Below are 21430 nucleotides of genomic sequence, written 5' to 3' on the forward strand. Positions count from 1 at the left end.
ATGTATATTTCAGTGTGTGGACGTGTGTATGTACATGTGTATGGGGGGGGTTGGGCCATTTCTTTCGTCTGTTTCCTTGCGCTACCTCGCAAACGCGGGAGACAGCGACAAAGTATAAAAAAAAAAAAAAAAAATATATATATATATATATATATATATTTTTTTTTTTTTTTTTTATACTTTGTCGCTGTCTCCCGCGTTTGCGAGGTAGCGCAAGGAAACAGACGAAAGAAATGGCCCAACCCCCCCCATACACATGTACATACACACGTCCACACACTGAAATATACATACCTACACAGCTTTCCATGGTTTACCCCGGACGCTTCACATGCCTTGATTCAATCCACTGACAGCACGTCAACCCCTGTATACCTCATCGCTCCAATTCACTCTGTTCCTTGCCCTCCTTTCACCCTCCTGCATGTTCAGGCCCCGATCACACAAAATCCTTTTCACTCCATCTTTCCACCTCCAATTTGGTCTCCCTCTTCTCCTCGTTCCCTCCACCTCCGACACATATATCCTCTTGGTCAATCTTTCCTCACTCATTCTCTCCATGTGACCAAACCATTTCAAAACACCCTCTTCTGCTCTCTCAACCACGCTCTTTTTATTTCCACACATCTCTCTTACCCTTACGTTACTTACTCGATCAAACCACCTCACACCACACATTGTCCTCAAACATCTCATTTCCAGCACATCCATCCTCCTGCGCACATCTCTATCCATAGCCCACGCCTCGCAACCATACAACATTGTTGGAACCACTATTCCCTCAAACATACCCATTTTCGCTTTCCGAGATAATGTTCTCGACTTCCACACATTTTTCAAGGCTCCCAAAATTTTCGCCCCCTCCCCCACCCTATGATCCACTTCCGCTTCCATGGTTCCATCCGCTGACAGATCCACTCCCAGATATCTAAAACACTTCACTTCCTCCAGTTTTTCTCCATTCAAACTCACCTCCCAATTGACTTGACCCTCACCCCTACTGTACCTAATAACCTTGCTCTTATTCACATTTACTCTCAACTTTCTTCTTCCACACACTTTACCAAACTCAGTCACCAGCTTCTGCAGTTTCTCACATGAATCAGCCACCAGCGCTGTATCATCAGCGAACAACAACTGACTCACTTCCCAAGCTCTCTCATCCCCAACAGACTTCATACTTGCCCCTCTTTCCAGGACTCTTGCATTTACCTCCCTTACAACCCCATCCATAAACAAATTAAACAACCATGGAGACATCACACACCCCTGCCGCAAACCTACATTCACTGAGAACCAATCACTTTCCTCTCTTCCTACACGTACACATGCCTTACATCCTCGATAAAAACTTTTCACTGCTTCTAACAACTTGCCTCCCACACCATATATTCTTAATACCTTCCACAGAGCATCTCTATCAACTCTATCATATGCCTTCTCCAGATCCATAAATGCTACATACAAATCCATTTGCTTTTCTAAGTATTTCTCACATACATTCTTCAAAGCCAACACCTGATCCACACATCCTCTACCACTTCTGAAACCGCACTGCTCTTCCCCAATCTGATGCTCTGTACATGCCTTCACCCTCTCGATCAATACCCTCCCATATAATTTACCAGGAATACTCAACAAACTTATACCTCTGTAATTTGAGCACTCACTCTTATCCCCTTTGCCTTTGTACAATGGCACTATGCACGCATTCCGCCAATCCTCAGGCACCTCACCATGAGTCATACATACATTAAATAACCTTACCAACCAGTCAACAATACAGTCACCCCCTTTTTTAATAAATTCCACTGCAATACCATCCAAACCTGCTGCCTTGCCGGCTTTCATCTTCCGCAAAGCTTTTACTACCTCTTCTCTGTTTACCAAATCATTTTCCCTAACCCTCTCACTTTGCACACCACCTCGACCAAAACACCCTATATCTGCCACTCTGTCATCAGACACATTCAACAAACCTTCAAAATACTCATTCCATCTCCTTCTCACATCACCGCTACTTGTTATCACCTCCCCATTTGCGCCCTTCACTGAAGTTCCCATTTGCTCCCTTGTCTTACGCACCCTATTTACCTCCTTCCAGAACATCTTTTTATTCTCCCTAAAATTTACTGATAGTCTCTCACCCCAACTCTCATTTGCCCTTTTTTTCACCTCTTGCACCTTTCTCTTGACCTCCTGTCTCTTTCTTTTATACTTCTCCCACTCAATTGCATTTTTTCCCTGCAAAAATCGTCCAAATGCCTCTCTCTTCTCTTTCACTAATACACTTACTTCTTCATCCCACCACTCACTACCCTTTCTAAACAGCCCACCTCCCACTCTTCTCATGCCACAAGCATCTTTTGCGCAATCCATCACTGATTCCCTAAATACATCCCATTCCTCCCCCACTCCCCTTACTTCCATTGTTCTCACCTTTTTCCATTCTGTACACAGTCTCTCCTGGTACTTCCCCACACAGGTCTCCTTCCCAAGCTCACTTACTCTCACCACCTTCTTCACCCCAACATTCACTCCTCTTTTCTGAAAACCCATACTAATCTTCACCTTAGCCTCCACAAGATAATGATCAGACATCCCTCCAGTTGCACCTCTCAGCACATTAACATCCAAAAGTCTCTCTTTCGCGCGCCTGTCAATTAACACGTAATCCAATAACGCTCTCTGGCCATCTCTCCTACTTACATAAGTATACTTATATATATATCTTTTTTTTTTTTTCAAACTATTCGTCATTTCCCACATTAGCAAGGTAGCGTTAATAACAGAGGATTGGGCCTTTGAGGGAATATCCTCACTTTGTCGCTATCTCCCGCATTTGCGAGGTAGCGCAAGGAAAAAGACGAAAGAATGGCCCAACCCACCCACATACACATGTATATACATACGTCCACACACGCACACATACACGCCCACACATCACAACGTACATATATATATATATATATATATATATATATATATATACACACTCAGACATATACATATATAAACTCATGCACACAATTCACACCGTCCGCCCCCACTCACTCCCGTCGCCACCCCGCCACACACGAAATGACAGCCCCCTCCCCCCGCATGTGCGCAAGGCAGCACATATATATATATATATATATATATATATATATATATATATATATATATATATATATATATATATATATATATATTCATTGGGTATAGGGGAGAAATAATACTTCCCACGTATTCCCTGCGTGTCGTAGAAGGCGACTAAAAGGGGAGGGAGCGAGGGGCTGGAAATCCTCCCCTCTCGTTCTTTTTAATTTTCCAAAAGAAGGAACAGAGAATTGGGCCAGGTGAGGGTATTCCCTCAAAGTCCCAGTCCTCTGTTCTTAACGCTACCTCGCTAATGCGGGAAATGACGAATAGTTTGAAAGAAAAGATATATATATATATATATATATATATATATATATATATATATTTTTTTTTTTTATTATACTTTGTCGCTGTCTCCCGCGTTTGCGAGGTAGCGCAAGGAAACAGACGAAAGAAATGGCCCAACCCCCCCCCCCCCATACACATGTATATACATACGTCCACACACGCAAATATACATACCTACACAGCTTTCCATGGTTTACCCCAGACGCTTCACATGCCCTGCTTCAATCCACTGACAGCACGTCAACCCCGGTATACCACATCGCTCCAATTCACTCTATTCCTTGCCCTCCTTTCACCCTCCTGCATGTTCAGGCCCCGATCACACAAAATCTTTTTCACTCCATCTCTCTTACCCTTACGTTACTTACTCGATCAAACCACCTCACACCACACATTGTCCTCAAACATCTCATTTCCAGCACATCCATCCTCCTGCGCACAACTCTATCCATAGCCCACGCCTCGCAACCATACAACATTGTTGGAACCACTATTCCTTCAAACATACCCATTTCTGCTTTCCGAGATAATGTTCTCGACTTCCACACATTCTTCAAGGCCCCCAGAATTTTCGCCCCCTCCCCCACCCTATGATCCACTTCCGCTTCCATGGTTCCATCCGCTGCCATATCCACTCCCAGATATCTAAAACACTTCACTTCCTCCAGTTTTTCTCCATTCAAACTCACCTCCCAATTGACTTGACCCTCAACCCTACTGTACCTAATAACCTTGCTCTTATTCACATTTATTCTTTACTTTCTTCTTCCACACACTTTTCCAAACTCAGTCACCAGCTTCTGCAGTTTCTCACATGAATCAGCCACCAGCGCTGTATCATCAGCGAACAACAACTGACTCACTTCCCAAGCTCTCTCATCCCTAACAGACTTCATACTTGCCCCTCTTTCCAAAACTCTTGCATTTACCTCCCTTACAACCCCATCCATAAACAAATTAAACAACCATGGAGACATCACACACCCCTGGCGCAAACCTACATTCACTGAGAACCAATCACTTTCCTCTCTTCCTACACGTACACATGCCTTACATCCTCGATAAAAACTTTTCACTGCTTCTAACAACTTGCCTCCCACACCATATATTCTTAATACCTTCCACAGAGCATCTCTATCAACTCTATCATATGCCTTCTCCAGATCCATAAATGCTACATACAAATCCATTTGCTTTTCTAAGTATTTCTCACATACATTCTTCAAAGCAAACACCTGATCCACACATCCTCTACCACTTCTGAAACCACACTGCTCTTCCCCAATCTGATGCTCTGTACATGCCTTCACCCTCTCAATCAATACCCTCCCATATAATTTGCCAGGAATACTCAACAAACTTATACCTCTGTAATTTGAGCACTCACTCTTATCCCCTTTACCTTTGTACAATGGCACTATGCACGCATTCCGCCAATCCTCAGGCACCTCACCATGAGTCATACATACATTAAATAACCTTACCAACCAGTCAACAATACAGTCACCCCCTTTTTTAATAAATTCCACTGCAATACCATCCAAACCTGCTGCCTTGCCGGCTTTCATCTTCCGCAAAGCTTTCACTACCTCTTCTCTGTTTACCAAATCATTTTCCCTAACCCTCTCACTTTGCACACCACCTCGACCAAAACACCCTATATCTGCCACTCTATCATCAAACACATTCAACAAACCTTCAAAATACTCACTCCATCTCCTTCTCACATCACCACTACTTGTTCTCATCTCCCCACTTGCGCCCTTCACCGAAGTTCCCATTTGCTCCCTTGTCTTACGCACTTTATTTACCTCCTTCCAGAACATCTTTTTATTCTCCCTAAAATTTAATGATACTCTCTCACCCCAACTCTCATTTGCCCTTTTTTTCACCTCTTGCACCTTTCTCTTGACCTCCTGTCTCCTTCTTTTATACATCTCCCACTCAATTGCATTTTTTCCCTGCAAAAATCGTCCAAATGCCTCTCTCTTCTCTTTCACTAATACTCTTACTTCTTCATCCCACCACTCACTACCCTTTCTAATCAACCCACCTCCCACTCTTCTCATGCCACAAGCATCTTTTGCGCAATCCATCACTGATTCCCTAAATACATCCCATTCCTCCCCCACTCCCCTTACTTCCATTGTTCTCACCTTTTTCCATTCTGTACTCAGTCTCTCCTGGTACTTCCTCACACAGGTCTCCTTCTCAAGCTCACTTACTCTCACCACCCTCTTCACCCCAACATTCACTCTTCTTTTCTGAAAACCCATACAAATCTTCACCTTAGCCTCCACAAGATAATGATCAGACATCCCTCCAGTTGCACCTCTCAGCACATATATATATATCTTTTTTTTTCATACTATTCGCCATTTCCCGCGATAGCGAGGTAGCGTTAAGAACAGAGGACTGGGCCTTTGAGGGAATAACCTCACCTGGCCCTCTTCTCTGTTCCTTCTTTTGGAAAAAAAAAAGAAATGAAAATGAAACACGAAAAGTTCCCAAGTGCACTTTCGTGTAATAATCACATCATCAGGGGAGACACAAGAGAGGAATATAACAGTCAGTTGATATACATCGAAGAGACGAGGTTAGGACGCCATTTGGTAAACATGTGATTGTCCAAGACATACAACGAGCGTTCATAAACTTATCATTTTACAAATCCTATCAACAATAAAGTTATCTAATTTGTACAGACCATCACTAATATTAAGATTATAATTCTTTGTGTATTTAATAATAGAAGACTAAATGATATTTCTCTTGGTAATAGAGTTAGAGTTAACAACTGAGATGGCGTTACTCCAGTCAATACAATGATCATAGTTTTTAACATGATTAAACAAGGCATTTGATTCTTGTCCCGTTCTTATACTATATTTATGTTGCTTAAGTCTAACAGAAAGATCCTTACCCGTCTGACCAACATAAAATTTATCACACTTTCCACAAGGAACTTTATAGATGCAACCAAGAGAATTTTCTTGTGAATTCCTGATTAAGATATTCTTTATAGTATTATTGTTGCTAAAGGCAACATTTACATTAAAGGATTTAAGCAACATGGGAAGCAAAGTGAAATTATTATTAAAAGGGAGAACTAAAAGATTCTTGGTGTCAATGGGAGGTTTGGGCTCAACTCTATAAAATGATTTCTTTGCTAACTTAAGGGATTTATCAATGAAAGATCTAGGGTACTGTAACTTAGATCCAATAGAATATATCTTCTCAAACTCATCATCAATAAACTCTGGACTGCAAATACGTAATGCCCTAAGGAACATAGATTGAAATGATGATAATTTAAATCTGTCATGTTGAGATGAGTAATAATGGATATATGAGCATTTATTGGTGGGTTTTCTGTATATGCTAAACTTAAACTTGTTTCCTTGTCTATGGATCATGCAATCTAAAAATGATAACATGCCATTATTTTCATTTTCTACAGTAAATTTGATGGAAGGCACTAAATTGTTGAGTAAGGGGAGAAATATTTGTAAATTTTCATTTGTTGGCCAAACACAAAGAACATCATCTACATACCTAAACCAAATTACATTAGAAGGTAAGATATCCTTTAGTAATTTTGTTTCAAAAAATTCCATATAGATATTACTTAGTACAGGTGAAAGAGGGTTACCCATTGCCATACCAAATTTTTGAGCATAATAATCTCCATTAAATTGAAGTACACAGTCTTTTATACACAATTTTATCAGTTCAATGAAATTAGACTTTGAAACAGGTAAATGAATATCATCCAACACATCAAATAAATATTCTAAAAGGCCATCAACTGGAACTTTAGTGAAAAGTGAGGAAACATCAAAGCTAACTAGTTTGAAATCAAAATTGATATTGATATTGTTTAGCTTGTTGACTAAATGTACATTGTTCATGATATTAGAATTTGATACCTTACCCACTAAAGCGCTTAATAAAGAAACTAACCATTTTGACAATCTATATGTGATGGAGCCTACTGAACTCAGTATAGGTCTTGCTGGAAAATTCTGTTTATGTGTTTTGATAAGTCCATACATATATGGCAATGAAGGGGATAAAGATGACAAACTTTTGATAAGAGCAATGTTAGCTTTCAACAACAACTTCATTTCTTTATTGAAGAGAGAATTAACTGCTTCTAAGGGATTTTTACTAAGTTTAGAATATGTTGTGTTATCATTTAGAATTCATTTTAGATAAATAGTTACTTTTGTCTAAAATCACAACAGTGTTAGCCTTATCTGCTTTGGTAATATGTACATCCTTTTCTTTTTTTAAGGGATTAATAGCTCTTACGAATCTTTTAGGGCAATTAGCTTCCACTGGTTTTGACAAACTGGCATACACTATACCCTTACAGATATTAATATCATCATTACTTAAATTACTGTATTTTTCTAAATTACAAAAAGACTTGTGACATCAACACAGCTGGCTTCTCTGTTAGAGCACACAAAACTTAAAGCGTTGCCTAATGCACACAAGGAATCTTTATCTAGTTGTTTATTAGAGAGGTTTACCACAAAAGATGGGTTTGTGTTCTTGGTCCAGTCGCTGTTTTTAATAAGATGGTCCAACTTACGATTTAGTGACACTTGTAGCCTATTGCGTTCTTTCTTTAATTTATCATAGCAATAGTCAAACATCCGGTTCTTCCAATGTGTCGGTATTGCCATTTGAAAGGCACGTTTCTTCTCTCTTGAAATGCGAAAAGCCTCCTTCATTTCAAGTTTCTTTAATTCATTGTTTTTCTTTACAATAATATTTTGAAATTGGTCAAATGCACGACCAGACAGCTGCAACAAACGTTGAGGTAGGACATCAAGGCATTTCCTAAGGAATTCAAATCGTAACTTCAGTTGGTGAGCCGTTATTAGCGATTTGGAGAAAGCAGTAACGAAAGGAGAAAATCCAGGACAGCTTGTAGAGAAGTAATAGAAGAGCCGTGTGGAATCCATGTTGGAAAGGATCACAATTTTGCGCGTGATCAAGATATTCCTATGAGTCCACGGGGAAAATGAAACACGAAAAGTTCCCAAGTGCACTTTCGTGTAATAATCACATCATCAGGGGAGACACAAGAGAGAAATATAACAGTCAGTTGATATACATCGAAGACACGAAGCTAGGACGCCATTTGGAAAACATGTGAATGTCCAAAACATACAACGAGCGTTCATAAACTTATCATTTTACAAATTTTATCAACAATAAAGTCATCTAATCTGTACAGACCATTCCTAATATTAAGACTATAATTCTTTGTTTATTTGATAATAGAAGATATATGGATATCTTTCCTTCATACTATTCGCCATCTCCTGCGTTAGCAAGGTAGCGTTAAGAACAGAGGACTGGGCCTTTGAGGGAATATCCTCAACTGGCCCCCTTCTCTGTTCCTTCTTTTGTAAAAAAAAAAGGCGATCAAGCATTATCATAATGATAATAATTGTAATAATGATAATGATTAATAATATATATATATATATATATATATATATATATATATATATATATATATATATATATATATATATATATATATATATATATATATATATATTTATATATATATATATATATATATAAAAGAGAGAGAGAGAGAGAGAGAGAGAGAGAGAGAGAGAGAGAGAGAGAGAGAGAGAGAGAGAGAGAGAGAGAGAGAGAGAGAGAAAATAGTTTTATAAAAAAAATCAGTTTAATGATTGGTTAATGAAATTTTTTTTTTTGTAACTGAAATCAAGATGTGAAAATGAAAATTCCTTCATGCCTGCCAATAAATAAGTCAGTAAGTAATATGTGTCCGTGTTGGTTCTCACACTGTGTGGGGAGGGGGGGCGGGATGATGATGACCAGCTCTTCACTGCTGCACCACCACTGCAACAGGACCCAGGACAGGGCGGGTGGCCAGATGCCTGATGACCCAGCCGTACTGGCGACCGGTAATCTCCGTCCTGTAGTGACTCAGGACAATGACGTCTCCGTAGGATGCCCATGTAAGGATGTACAGTTCACACTTGGGAAGTGCTCCTCCGGTGGAAATGAGAGACCTCCTCCGGCAGGGAAGAATGACAATGAGGTAGACGACCTGCCACACGGTAAGGAGGGTTATAACTGCGATTACCATTACTCCAATGAGAGTGATCTTCTCATAGAGAGATGCCACGCGGTCAAAGCAGCCGTAATATTTGCCACCAATACCGATGATATGAGTTGTTTCATCTATGTCACATTTGACGAATGGTGGGAACATCTGTGAGACGGGATCTGTAAAGCCAACAATGTCACGCCTCCAGGGGTAGTTGAGGATGATGTCCAGCAAGCGGTTGCTTGCCAAGTAGTTGACGATGAAAATGGTTGCCAGATCGGATACCAATGCCACAAGATGCAGGATGACGCTACGGATGTAGATCCTGTGGAAGGAGCCGATGTTGTCACAGAGAAACTGGGTCACGTGCTGTCTGTGTGAGTCTATGTCTTGGGAGTCTTCATGAACAAGCAGGTCCTGGAAAAGGTTGCCCAAGGAAACGTATTCCATTGCCCGGATGAAAGCAAAGAGGAGGGAGATGATGAGCAGAATCCAGGGGAAAGCCTTGTACAGGATGCTGACCTCCTTCTGCCCTTCGGGTTGGCCAACTCCATAATGGTAACCCAAGCAGAAGGATTCGTACTGTGGGGGAAGGAGGTCTCCGGTTGATTGGTCCACGCAGAATAGATCATTTTCACTGATCCAGTCCCCTTCTGCGATGAAGAAGAAGACCATGAAGATGAAGCATCCCCAGAGATGTGCTTGAAGTGCAAGTGAGCTTCCGACGAGTCTCTTGGTGTTGGTGAGGTCAACAAATCTTTGTTTGAGGCCTTTCAACCCCTCGGTGAATCTGGCCATGCGGGTGAGGTGGGTGACAGACATGTCTCTTTTATTTGGATTTGGTAAGTTACTGATGAAGGACGTGCCGTTATATCCCACATGATGACAAAATAGTTGAGGTAGGCAAGTTATCAAGGTATATCGAGGTAGGTAAGATATGGATGAGGAGGCTACTGATGTGAACATATTGTAGTGATTGAAATGAACATTGTGTAGTATTCAGTGGAGTGATCATATATGCTCGAGATTATATGAAAATGATGATACTTGATAGTTTGATGGGACATACTGTGTAATGAACATGATGTGAAGTGGTAGTATGATGGGAGCTCCTTTGTAGTGAACATATTGGAAAGTGATAATGTGATGGGTTATAATCTATAGTGAACATAATATGATGGGAAGTGATGGTATGTTTGGTTATACTATGTAGTGAACATATTGGAAAGTGATAATGTGATAGGTTATACTCTATAGTGAAGATAGTATGATGGGAAGTGGTTGTATGTTTGGTTATACTCTGTAGTGAACATGATGGAAATTGATAGTGATTGGTTATATTCTATAGTGAACATAATATGATGGGAAATGATGGTATGTTTGGTTATACTCTGTAGTGAACATGATGGAAAGTGATAAAGTGATGGGTTATACTCTGTAGTGAACATAATGTCAAGTGATAATGTGATGGGTTATACTCTGAACTGAACATGAGGTAAAGTGATAATGTGATGGGTTATACTCTGTAGTGAACCTAATGGAAAGTGATAATGTGATGGGTTATACTCTATAGTGAACATAATGGAAAGTGATAATGTGATGGGTTATACTCTGTAGTGAACATGATATGATGGGAAATGATGGTATTAGTTATACTCTGTAGTGAACATGATGGAAAGTGATAATGCGATGGGTTATACTCTGTAGTGAACATAAGGTAAAGGATAATGCGATGGGTTATACTCTGCAGTGAACTTGATGGAAAGTAATAATGTGATGGGTTATACTCTGAACTGAACATGAGGTAAAGTGATAATGTGATGGGTTATACTCTGCAGTAAACATATTGGAAAGTGATAATGTGATGGGTTATACTCTGCAGTGAACATATTGGAAAGTGATAATGTGATGGGTTATACTCTGAACTGAACATGAGGTAAAGTGATAATGTGATGGGTTATACTCTGTAGTGAACATAATGGAAAGTGATAATGTGATGGGTTATACTCTGAACTGAACATGATGGAAAGTGATAATGTGATAGGTTATACTCTGTAGTGAACATGAGGTAAAGTGATAATGTGATGGGTTATATTCTGTAGTGAACATAATGGAAAGTGATAATGTGATGGGTTATACTCTGAACTGAGCATGAGGTAAAGTGATAATGTGATGGGTTATACCCTGTAGTGAACATGAGGTAAAGTGATAATGTGATGGGTTATACTCTGTAGTGAACATAATGGAAAGTGATAATGTGATGGGTTATACTCTGTAGTGAACATGAGGTAAAGTATTAATGTGATGGGTTATACTCTGTAGTGAACATAATGGAAAGTGACAATGTGATGTGTTATACTCTGTAGTGAACATAATGGAAAGTGATAATGTGATTGGTTATACTCTGTAGTGAACATAATGGAAAGTGATAATGTGATGGGTTATACTCTGTAGTGAACATATTGGAAAGTGATAATGTGATGGGTTATACTCTGAACTGAACATGAGGTAAAGTGATAATGTGATGGGTTATACTCTGTAGTGAACATAATGGAAAGTGATAATGTGATGGGTTATACTCTGAACTGAGCATGATATAAAGTGATAATGTGATGGGTTATACTCTGTAGTGAACATAATGGAAAGTGATATGTTGGGTTATACTCTGAACTGAGCATGAGGTAAAGTGATAATGTGATGGGTTATACTCTGTAGTGAACATGAGGTAAAGTGATAATGTGATGGGTTATACTCTGTAGTGAACATAATGGAAAGTGATAATGTGATGGGTTATACTCTGAACTGAGCATGAGGTAAAGTGATAATGTGATGGGTTATACTCTGTAGTGAACATGAGGTAAAGTGATAATGTGATGGGTTATACTCTGTAGTGAACATAATGGAAAGTGATAATGTGATGGATTATACTCTGAACTGAGCATGAGGTAAAGTGATAATGTGATGGGTTATACTCTGTAGTGAACATGAGGTAAAGTGATAATGTGATGGGTTATACTCTGTAGTGAACATAATGGAAAGTGATAATGTGATGGGTTATACTCTGTGGTGAACATGAGGTAAAGTGATAATGTGATGGGTTATACTCTGTAGTGAACATAATGGAAAGTGATAATGTGATTGGTTATACTCTGTAGTGAACATAATGGAAAGTGATAATGTGATGGGTTATACTCTGTAGTGAACATATTGGAAAGTGATAATGTGATGGGTTATACTCTGAACTGAACATGAGGTAAAGTGATAATATGATGGGTTATACTCTGTAGTGAACATAATGGGAAGTGATAATGTGATGGGTTATACTCTGTAGTGAACATGAGGTAAAGTGATAATGTGATGGGTTATACTCTGTAGTGAACATAAGGTAAAGTGATAATGTGATGGGTTATACTCTGTAGTGAACATGAGGTAAAGTGATAATGTGATGGGTTATACTCTGTAGTGAGCATGAGGTAAAGTGATAATGTGATGAGTTATACTCTGTAGTGAACATGAGGTAAAGTGATAATGTGATGGGTTATACTCTGTAGTGAACATAATGGAAAGTGATAATATGATGGGTTATACTCTGAACTGAGCATGAGGTAAAGTGATAATGTGATGGGTTATACTCTGTAATGAACATGAGGTAAAGTGATAATGTGATGGGTTATACTCTGTAGTGAACATAATGGAAAGTGATAATGTGATGTGTTATACTCTGTAGTGAACATAATGGAAAGTGATAAAGTGATGGGTTATACTCTGTAGTGAACATATTGGAAAGTGATAATGTGATGGGTTATACTCTGTAGTGAACATGAGGTAAAGTGATAATGTGATGGGTTATACTCTGTAGTGAACATGAGGTAAAGTGATAATGTGATGGGTTATACTCTGTAGTGAACATAAGGTTAAGTGATAATGTGATGGGTTATACTCTGTAGTGAACATAATGGAAAGTGATAATGTGATGGGTTATACTCTGTAGTGAACATGAGGTAAAGTGATAATGTGATGGGTTATACTCTGTAGTGAACATAATGGAAAGTGATAATGTGATGGGTTATACTCTATAGTGAACATAGTGGAAAGTGATAATGTGATGGGTTATACTCTGTAGTGAACATGAAGGAAAGTGATAATGTGATGGGTCATACTCTGAACTGAACCTGAGGTAAAGTGATAATGTGATGGGTTATACTCTGTAGTGAACATAATATGATGGGAAGTGATGGTATGTTTGGTTATACTCTGTAGTGAACATAATGGAAAGGGATAATGTTATGGGTTATACTCTGCAGTGAGCATGATGGAGTGCGATAATGTGATGGGTTATACTCTGTAGGAAACATGGGAAGTGATGGTATGTTTGGTTATACTCTGTAGTGAGGATGATGGAGTGCGATAATGTGATGAGTTATGCTCTGTAGCGAACACAGTTTAAAGTGAAAATGTGATGGATTATACTCTGTAGGAAACATGGGAAGAAGTGATGGTATGTTTGGTTATACTCTGTATTGAGGATGATGGAGTGCGATAATGTGATGAGTTATACTCTTTAGCGAACACAGTTTAAAGTGAAAATGTGACGGGTTATACTCTGTAGGAAACATGGGAAGTGATGGTATGTTTGGTTATACTCTGTAGTGAACATGAGGTAAAGTGATAATGTGATGGGTTATACTCTGTAGTGAACATGATGGATAGTAATAATGTCATGGGTTACTCTCTGTAGTGAGCATTCTAGAATGTAATAGTGATGGGAGATACTCTGTGGTGAACATGATATAAAATAGTATGACGGAATACATTATTTAGTGAACATGATGGAAAGTAATAGTCATGGGTTATACTCTGTAGTGAATATGATGGAAAGCGATAGTGATGGGTTATAATCTTTAGTGAACATGATGGAAAGTGACGGTATGACGGGAGATACTATGTACTGAACATGAAGGAAAGTGATGGTATAATGTGAGATACTCTGTAGTGAACATGACGGAACGTGGTAATATGACGGAAAGTGAGTGTGATGAGTTATACTCTGTAGTGAACATGATGGGAAGTGATACTGTGATGGGTTATACTTTGTAGTAAACATTATGGAAAGTGATGGTGATGGGTTATGTTCTGTAGTGAACATGATCGAAAGTTATACTATGATGAGTTATACTCTATAGTGAACATGATAGGAAGTGATAGTATAAGGGATATACTCTGTATTGGACATGACGGAAAGTGATAGTATCATGGATTATTATACTCTGTAGTGAACATGATGGAGGGTGATTGTGTGATGAGTTATACTTTGTAGTGAACATCACTGAAAGTGATAATGTGATGGGTTATACTCTGAAGTGAACATGATAGAAAGTGATACTTTTGTCATACATATTCGCCATTTTTCTCGTTAGCCAGGTAGCGTTAACAACAGAGTACTGAGACTTAGAGGGAATATCTTCACTTGTCCCTTCTCTGTTCCTTCTTTTGGAAAACATATAAACAAAAAAAAAAAAAAATGAAGGGAGGATTTCCACCCTCGCGCTATATATATAAATATATATATATATATATATATATATATATATATATATATATATATATATATATATATATATATATATATATATATATATTTTTTTTTTTTTTTTTGCTTTGTCGCTGTCTCCCGCGTTTGCGAGGTAGCGCAAGGAAAAAGACGAAAGAAATGGCCCAACCCACCCCCATACACATGTATATACATACGTCCACACACGCAAATATACATACCTACACAGCTTTCCATGGTTTACCCCAGACGCTTCACATGCCCTGGTTCAATCCACTGACAGCACGTCAACCCCGGTATACCACATCGCACCAATTCACTCTATTGCTTGCCCTCCTTTCACCCTCCTGCATGTTCAGGCCCCGATCACACAAAATCTTTTTCACTCCATCTTTCCACCTCCAATTTGGTCTCCCTCTTCTCCTCGTTCCCTCCACCTCCGACACATATATCCTCTTGGTCAATCTTTCCTCACTCATTCTCTCTATGTGCCCAAACCATTTCAAAACACCCTCTTCTGCTCTCTCAACCACGCTCTTTTTATTTCCACACATCTCTCTTACCCTTACGTTACTCACTCGATCAAACCACCTCACACCACACATTGTCCTCAAACATCTCATTTCCAGCACATCCATCCTCCTACGCACCACTCTATCCATAGCCCACGCCTCGCAACCATACAACATTGTTGGAACCACTATTCCTTCAAACATACCCATTTTTGCTCTCCGAGATAATGTTCTCGACTTCCACACATTCTTCAAGGCTCCCAGAATCTTCGCCCCCTCCCCCACCCTATGATCCACTATATATGGGAAGTGAGTCAGTTGTTGTTCGCTGATGATACAGCGCTGGTGGCTGATTCATGTGAGAAACTGCAGAAGCTGGTGACTGAGTTTGGTAAAGTGTGTGAAACAAGAAAGTTAAGAGTAAATGAGAATAAGAGCAAGGTTATTAGGTACAGTAGGGTTGAGGGTCAAGTCAATTGGGAGGTAAGTTTGAAAGGAGAAAAACTGGAGGAAGTAAAGGGTTTTAGATATCTGGGAGTGGATCTGGCAGCGGATGGAACCATGGAAGCGGAAGTGGATCATAGGGTGGGGGAGGGGGCGAAAATCCTGGGAGCCTTGAAGAATGTGTGGAAGTCGAGAACATTATCTTGGAAAGCAAAAATGGGTATGTTTGAAGGAATAGTGGTTCCAACAATTTTGAATGGTTGTGAGGCGTTGGCTATGGATAGAGTTGTGCGCAGGAGGATGGATGTGCTGGAAATGAGATGTTTGAGGACAATGTGTGGTGTGAGGTAGTTTGATCGAGTAAGTAATATAAGGGTAAGAGAGATGTGTGGAAATAAAATAAGCGTGGTTGAGAGAGCAGAAGAGGGTGTTTTATGTACATGGAGAGAATGAGTGAGGAAAGATTGACCAAGAGAATATATGTGGGGGAGGGGGCGAAAATCCTGGGAGCCTTGAAGAATGTGTGGAAGTCGAGAACATTATCTCGGAAAGCAAAAATGGGTATGTTTGAAGGAATAGTGGTTCCAACAATGTTGTATGGTTGCGAGGCGTGGGCTATGGATAGAGTTGTGCGCAGGAGGATGGATGTGCTGGAAATGAGATGTTTGAGGACAATGTGTGGTGTGAGGTGGTTTGATCGAGTAAGTAACGTAAGGGTAAGAGAGATGTGTGGAATAAAAAGAGCGTGGTTGAGAGAGCAGAAGAGGGTGTTTTGAAATGGTTTGGGCAAATGGAGAGAATGAGTGAGGAAAGATTGACCAAGAGGATATATGTGTCGGTGGTGGAGGGAACGAGGAGAAGAGGGAGACCAAATTGGAGGTGGAAAGATGGAGTGAAAAAGATTTTGTGTGATCGGGGCCTGAACATGCAGGAGGGTAAAAGGAGGGCAAGGAATAGAGTGAATTGGAGCGATGTGGTATACCGGGGTTGACGTGCTGTCAGTGGATTGAATCAAGGCATGTGAAGCGTCTGGGGTAAACCATAGAAAGCTGATTAGGTATGTATATTTGCGTGTGTGGACGTATGTATATACATGTGTATGGGGGTGGGTTGGGCCATTTCTTTCGTCTGTTTCCTTGCGCTACCTCGCGAACGCGGGAGACAGCGACAAAGCAAAAAAAAAAAAAAAAAAAAAATATATATATATATATATATATATATATATATATATATATATATATATATATATATATAATATTGTCCTCAAAAGGAGGTGCTTTGATCGAATAAGTAATGAGAGGGTAAGAGAGATGTGTGGTAATAAAAAGAGTGTGGTTGAGAGAGCAGAAGAGGGTGTTTTGAAATGGTATGGTCTCATGGAGAGAATGAGTGAGGTGGAGGGAAAGAGGAGAGGTGTGAGACCAAATTGGAGGTGGAAAGATGGAGTAAAAAAGGAGGTAAATAAAGTGCGTAAGACAAAGAACAAATGGGAACATCAGTGAAGGGGGATAATGAGGAGGTGATAACAAGTAGTGGTGATGTGAGGAGATGGAGTGAGTATTTTGAAGGTTTGTTGAATGTGTTTGATGATAGAATGGCAGATATAGGGTGCTTTGGTAGAGGCAGTGTTCAAAGTGAGAGGGCTTAGGGAGAATGATTTGGTAAACATGGAAGAGGTAGTAAAAGCTTTGCGGAAAATGAAAGCCGGCAAGGCAGCGGGCTTGGATGCTATTGTAGTGGAATTTATTAAAAACGGGGTGACTGTGTTGTTGAATGGTTGATTAGATTATTTAATGTATGTATGACTCATGGTGAGATGCCTGAGGATTGGCGGAATGCTTGCATAGTGCCATTGTACTAAGGAAAAGGGGGATAAAGGTGAGTGCTCAAATTACAGAGGTATAATTTTGTTGAGTACTCCTGGGAAATTAAATGGGAAGCATATTTATTGAGAGGGTGAAGGCATGTGCAGAGCATCAGATTGGGGAAGAGCAGTGTGGTTTCAGAAGTATTAGAGGATGTGTGGATCAGGTGTTTGCTTTGAAGAATGTATGTGAGAAATACTTAAAAAAACAAATGGACTTGTATGTAGCATTTATGGATCTGGAGAAGGCGTATGATAGAGTTGATAGAGATACTCCCTGGAAGGTATTAAGAATATATGGTGTGGAATGTAAGTTGTTAGAAGCAGTGAAATGTTCTTATTGAGGATGTAAGGCATGTGTACGAGTAGGAAGAGAGTAAAACGATTGGTTCTTAGAGAATGTTGGTTTGCGGCAGGGGTGCGTGATGTTTCCATGGTTGTTCAATTAGTTTATGGATGGGGTTGTTAGGGAGGTGAAAGCAAGCGTTTTGGAAAGAGGGGCAAGTATGCAGTCTGTTGTGGAGGAGAGAGCTTGGGAAGTGAGTCAGTTGTTGTTCGCTGATGATACAGCGCTGGTGGCTGATTCACGTGAGAAACTGCAGAAGCTTGTGACTGAGTTTGGTAAAGTGTGTGAAAGAAGAAAGCTGAGAGTAAATGTGAATAAGAGCAAGGTCATTAGGTACAGTAGGGTTGAGGGTCAAGTCAACTGGGAGGTAAATTTGAATGGAGGAAAACTGGAGGAAGTGAAGTGTTTCAGATGTCTGGGATTGGATTTGGCAGCGGATGGAACCATGGAAGTGGCAGTGAATCATCGGGTGGTGGAGGCGGCGAAAGTTCTGGGAGCCTTGAAAAATGTGTGAAAGTCGAGAACGTTATCTTGGAAAGCAAAAATGGGTATGTTTGAAGGAATAGTGGTTCCAACAATGTTATATGGTTGCGAGGCGTTGGCTATAGATTGTGCGGAGGAGGGTGGATGTGCTGAAAATGAGATGTTTGAGGACAATTTGTGGCGTGAGTTGGTTTGATCGCAGTAAGTAATGAAAGGGTAAGCGAGATGTGTGGTAATAAAAAGAGTATGGTTGAGAGAGCAGAAGAGGATGTTTTGAAATGGTTTGGTTACATGGAGAGATTAAGGAGGGAAAGATTGACCAAGAGGATATATGTGTCAGAGGTGGAGGGAACGAGGAGAAGTGGGAGACCATATTGAAGGTGGAAAGGAGTGAAAAAGATTTTGAGTGATCGAGGCCTGAAGCTGCAGGAGGGTGAAAGGCGTGCAAGGAACAGAGTGAATAGGAACGATGTGGTATACCGGGGTCGACGTGCTGTCACTGGATGAAACCAGGGCATGTGAAACGTTTAGGGTAATCCTTGGAAAGTGTTGTGGGGCCTGGATGTAGAAAGGGAGCTGTGGTTTCGGTCCATTATACATAACAGCTAGAGACTGAGTGTGAACGAATGGGGCCTTTGTTGTCTTTTCCTCCTCGCGCACATACGGGGGAAGGGGGTTATCATTTCATGTGTGGCGGGGTGGCGATGGTAACCAATAAGGGCAGACAGTATGAATGATGTACATGCATATATGTGTATATGTCTATATGTGTATATATATGTATACGTTGAGATGTATAGGTATATATATGCATGTGTGGACGTGTATGTATAAACATGTGTATGTAGGTGGGTTGGGCCATTCTTTCGTCTGTTTCCTTGCACTACATCGGTAACACGGGAGACAGCGACAAAATATATTGAATAATATATATATATATATATATATATTCATATAAATATATATATATATATATGTATATATATATATATATATATATATATATATATATATATATATATATATATATATATATATATATATATATATATATATATATATATATATATATATATATATATATATATATATATATATATATATATATATATATATATATATTGATTGAGAGGGTGAAGGCATGTACAGAGCATCAGATTGGGGAAGAGCAGTGTGGTTTCAGAAGTGGTAGAGGATGTGTGGATCAGGTGTTTGCTTTGAAGAATGTATGTGAGAAATACTTAGAAAAGCAAATGGATTTGTATGTAGCATTTATGGATCTGGAGAAGGCATATGATAGAGTTGATAGAGATGCTCTGTGGAAGGTATTAAGAATATATATATATATATATATATATATATATATATATATATATATATATATATATATATATATATATATATATATATATATATATATATATATATATATATATTATATATATATATATATATATATATATATATATATATATATATATATATATATATATATATATATATATATATATATATATATATATATATATATATATATTTCATACTATTCGCCTATGTGACACAGCTGGATGAAGTACAGCGACAGCTTGTGGCTTAAGATGACGTCTGGAGAACAACACGTTCCATGGCCGAAATCGTTGAGACCTCCGGAGGAGCAAAACCATCCACCACCTCTCGAGTTGAGAAGTCGCCAACAAACACGACGGTCTGCACGGTGCGTTGGCCTACGCACTCCCTGATGGATCCGACGTCGACGAACTAGGTCCATTTTGTGATATTTCACTTCACCATATATATATATATATATATATATATATATATATATATATATATATATATATATATATATATATATATATATATATATATATATATATATATATATATATATATATATTTTCTTTCTTTGATACTATTCGCCATTTCCCGCATTAGCGAGGTAGCGTTAAGAACAGAGGACTAGGCCTTAGAGGGAATATCCTCACCTGGCCCCTTTCTCTGTTCCTTCTTTTGGAAAATTAAAAAAAAACGAGAGGGGAGGATTTCCAGCCACCCGCTCCCTCCCCTTTTAGTCGCCTTCTACGACACGCAGGGAATACGTGGGAAGTATTCTTTCTCCCCTATCCCCAGGGATATATATATATATATATATATATATATATATATATATATATATATATATATATATATATATATATTTCCTTTTTCTTTTTTTTTTGCTTTGTCGCTGTCTCCCGCGTTTGCAAGGTAGCGCAAGGAAACAGACGAGAGAAATGGCCCAACCAACCCCCATACACATGTATATACACACGTCCACACACGCAAATATACATACCTTCACAGCTTTCCATGGTTTACCCCAGACGCTTCACATGCCCTGATTCAATCCACTGACAGCACGTCAACCCCGGTATACTACATCGATCCAATTCATTCTATTCCTTGCCCTCCTTTCACCCTCCTGCAAGTTCAGGCCCCGATCATTCAAAATCTTTTTCACTCCATCTTTCCACCTCCAATTTGGTCTCCCACTTCTCCTCGTTCCCTCCACCTCCGACACATATATCCTCTTGGTCAATCTTTCCTCACTCATTCTCTCCATGTGCCCAAACCATTTCAAAACACCCTCTTCTGCTCTCTCAACCACGCCCTTTTTATTTCCACACATCTCTCTTACCCTTACGTTACTTAC

The 21430-nt window shown here is 39.3% G+C and overlaps 1 protein-coding gene across 1 annotated transcript; it reads right to left on the minus strand.

Moving 5' to 3' along the window:
* Positions 1-9180: 9180 nt before the first annotated feature.
* Positions 9181-10449, minus strand: LOC139764276 (uncharacterized). The gene has a single exon (XM_071690762.1). The coding sequence runs from the start codon at positions 10358-10360 to the stop codon at positions 9311-9313; it is 1050 nt and encodes a 349-aa protein (XP_071546863.1). The 5' UTR covers positions 10361-10449; the 3' UTR covers positions 9181-9310.
* Between the last annotated feature and the right edge of the window lie 10981 nt (positions 10450-21430).

The sequence above is a fragment of the Panulirus ornatus genome, chromosome 49 (assembly GCF_036320965.1).
Source record: "Panulirus ornatus isolate Po-2019 chromosome 49, ASM3632096v1, whole genome shotgun sequence".
Classification (NCBI taxonomy): Eukaryota; Metazoa; Arthropoda; class Malacostraca; order Decapoda; family Palinuridae; genus Panulirus; species Panulirus ornatus.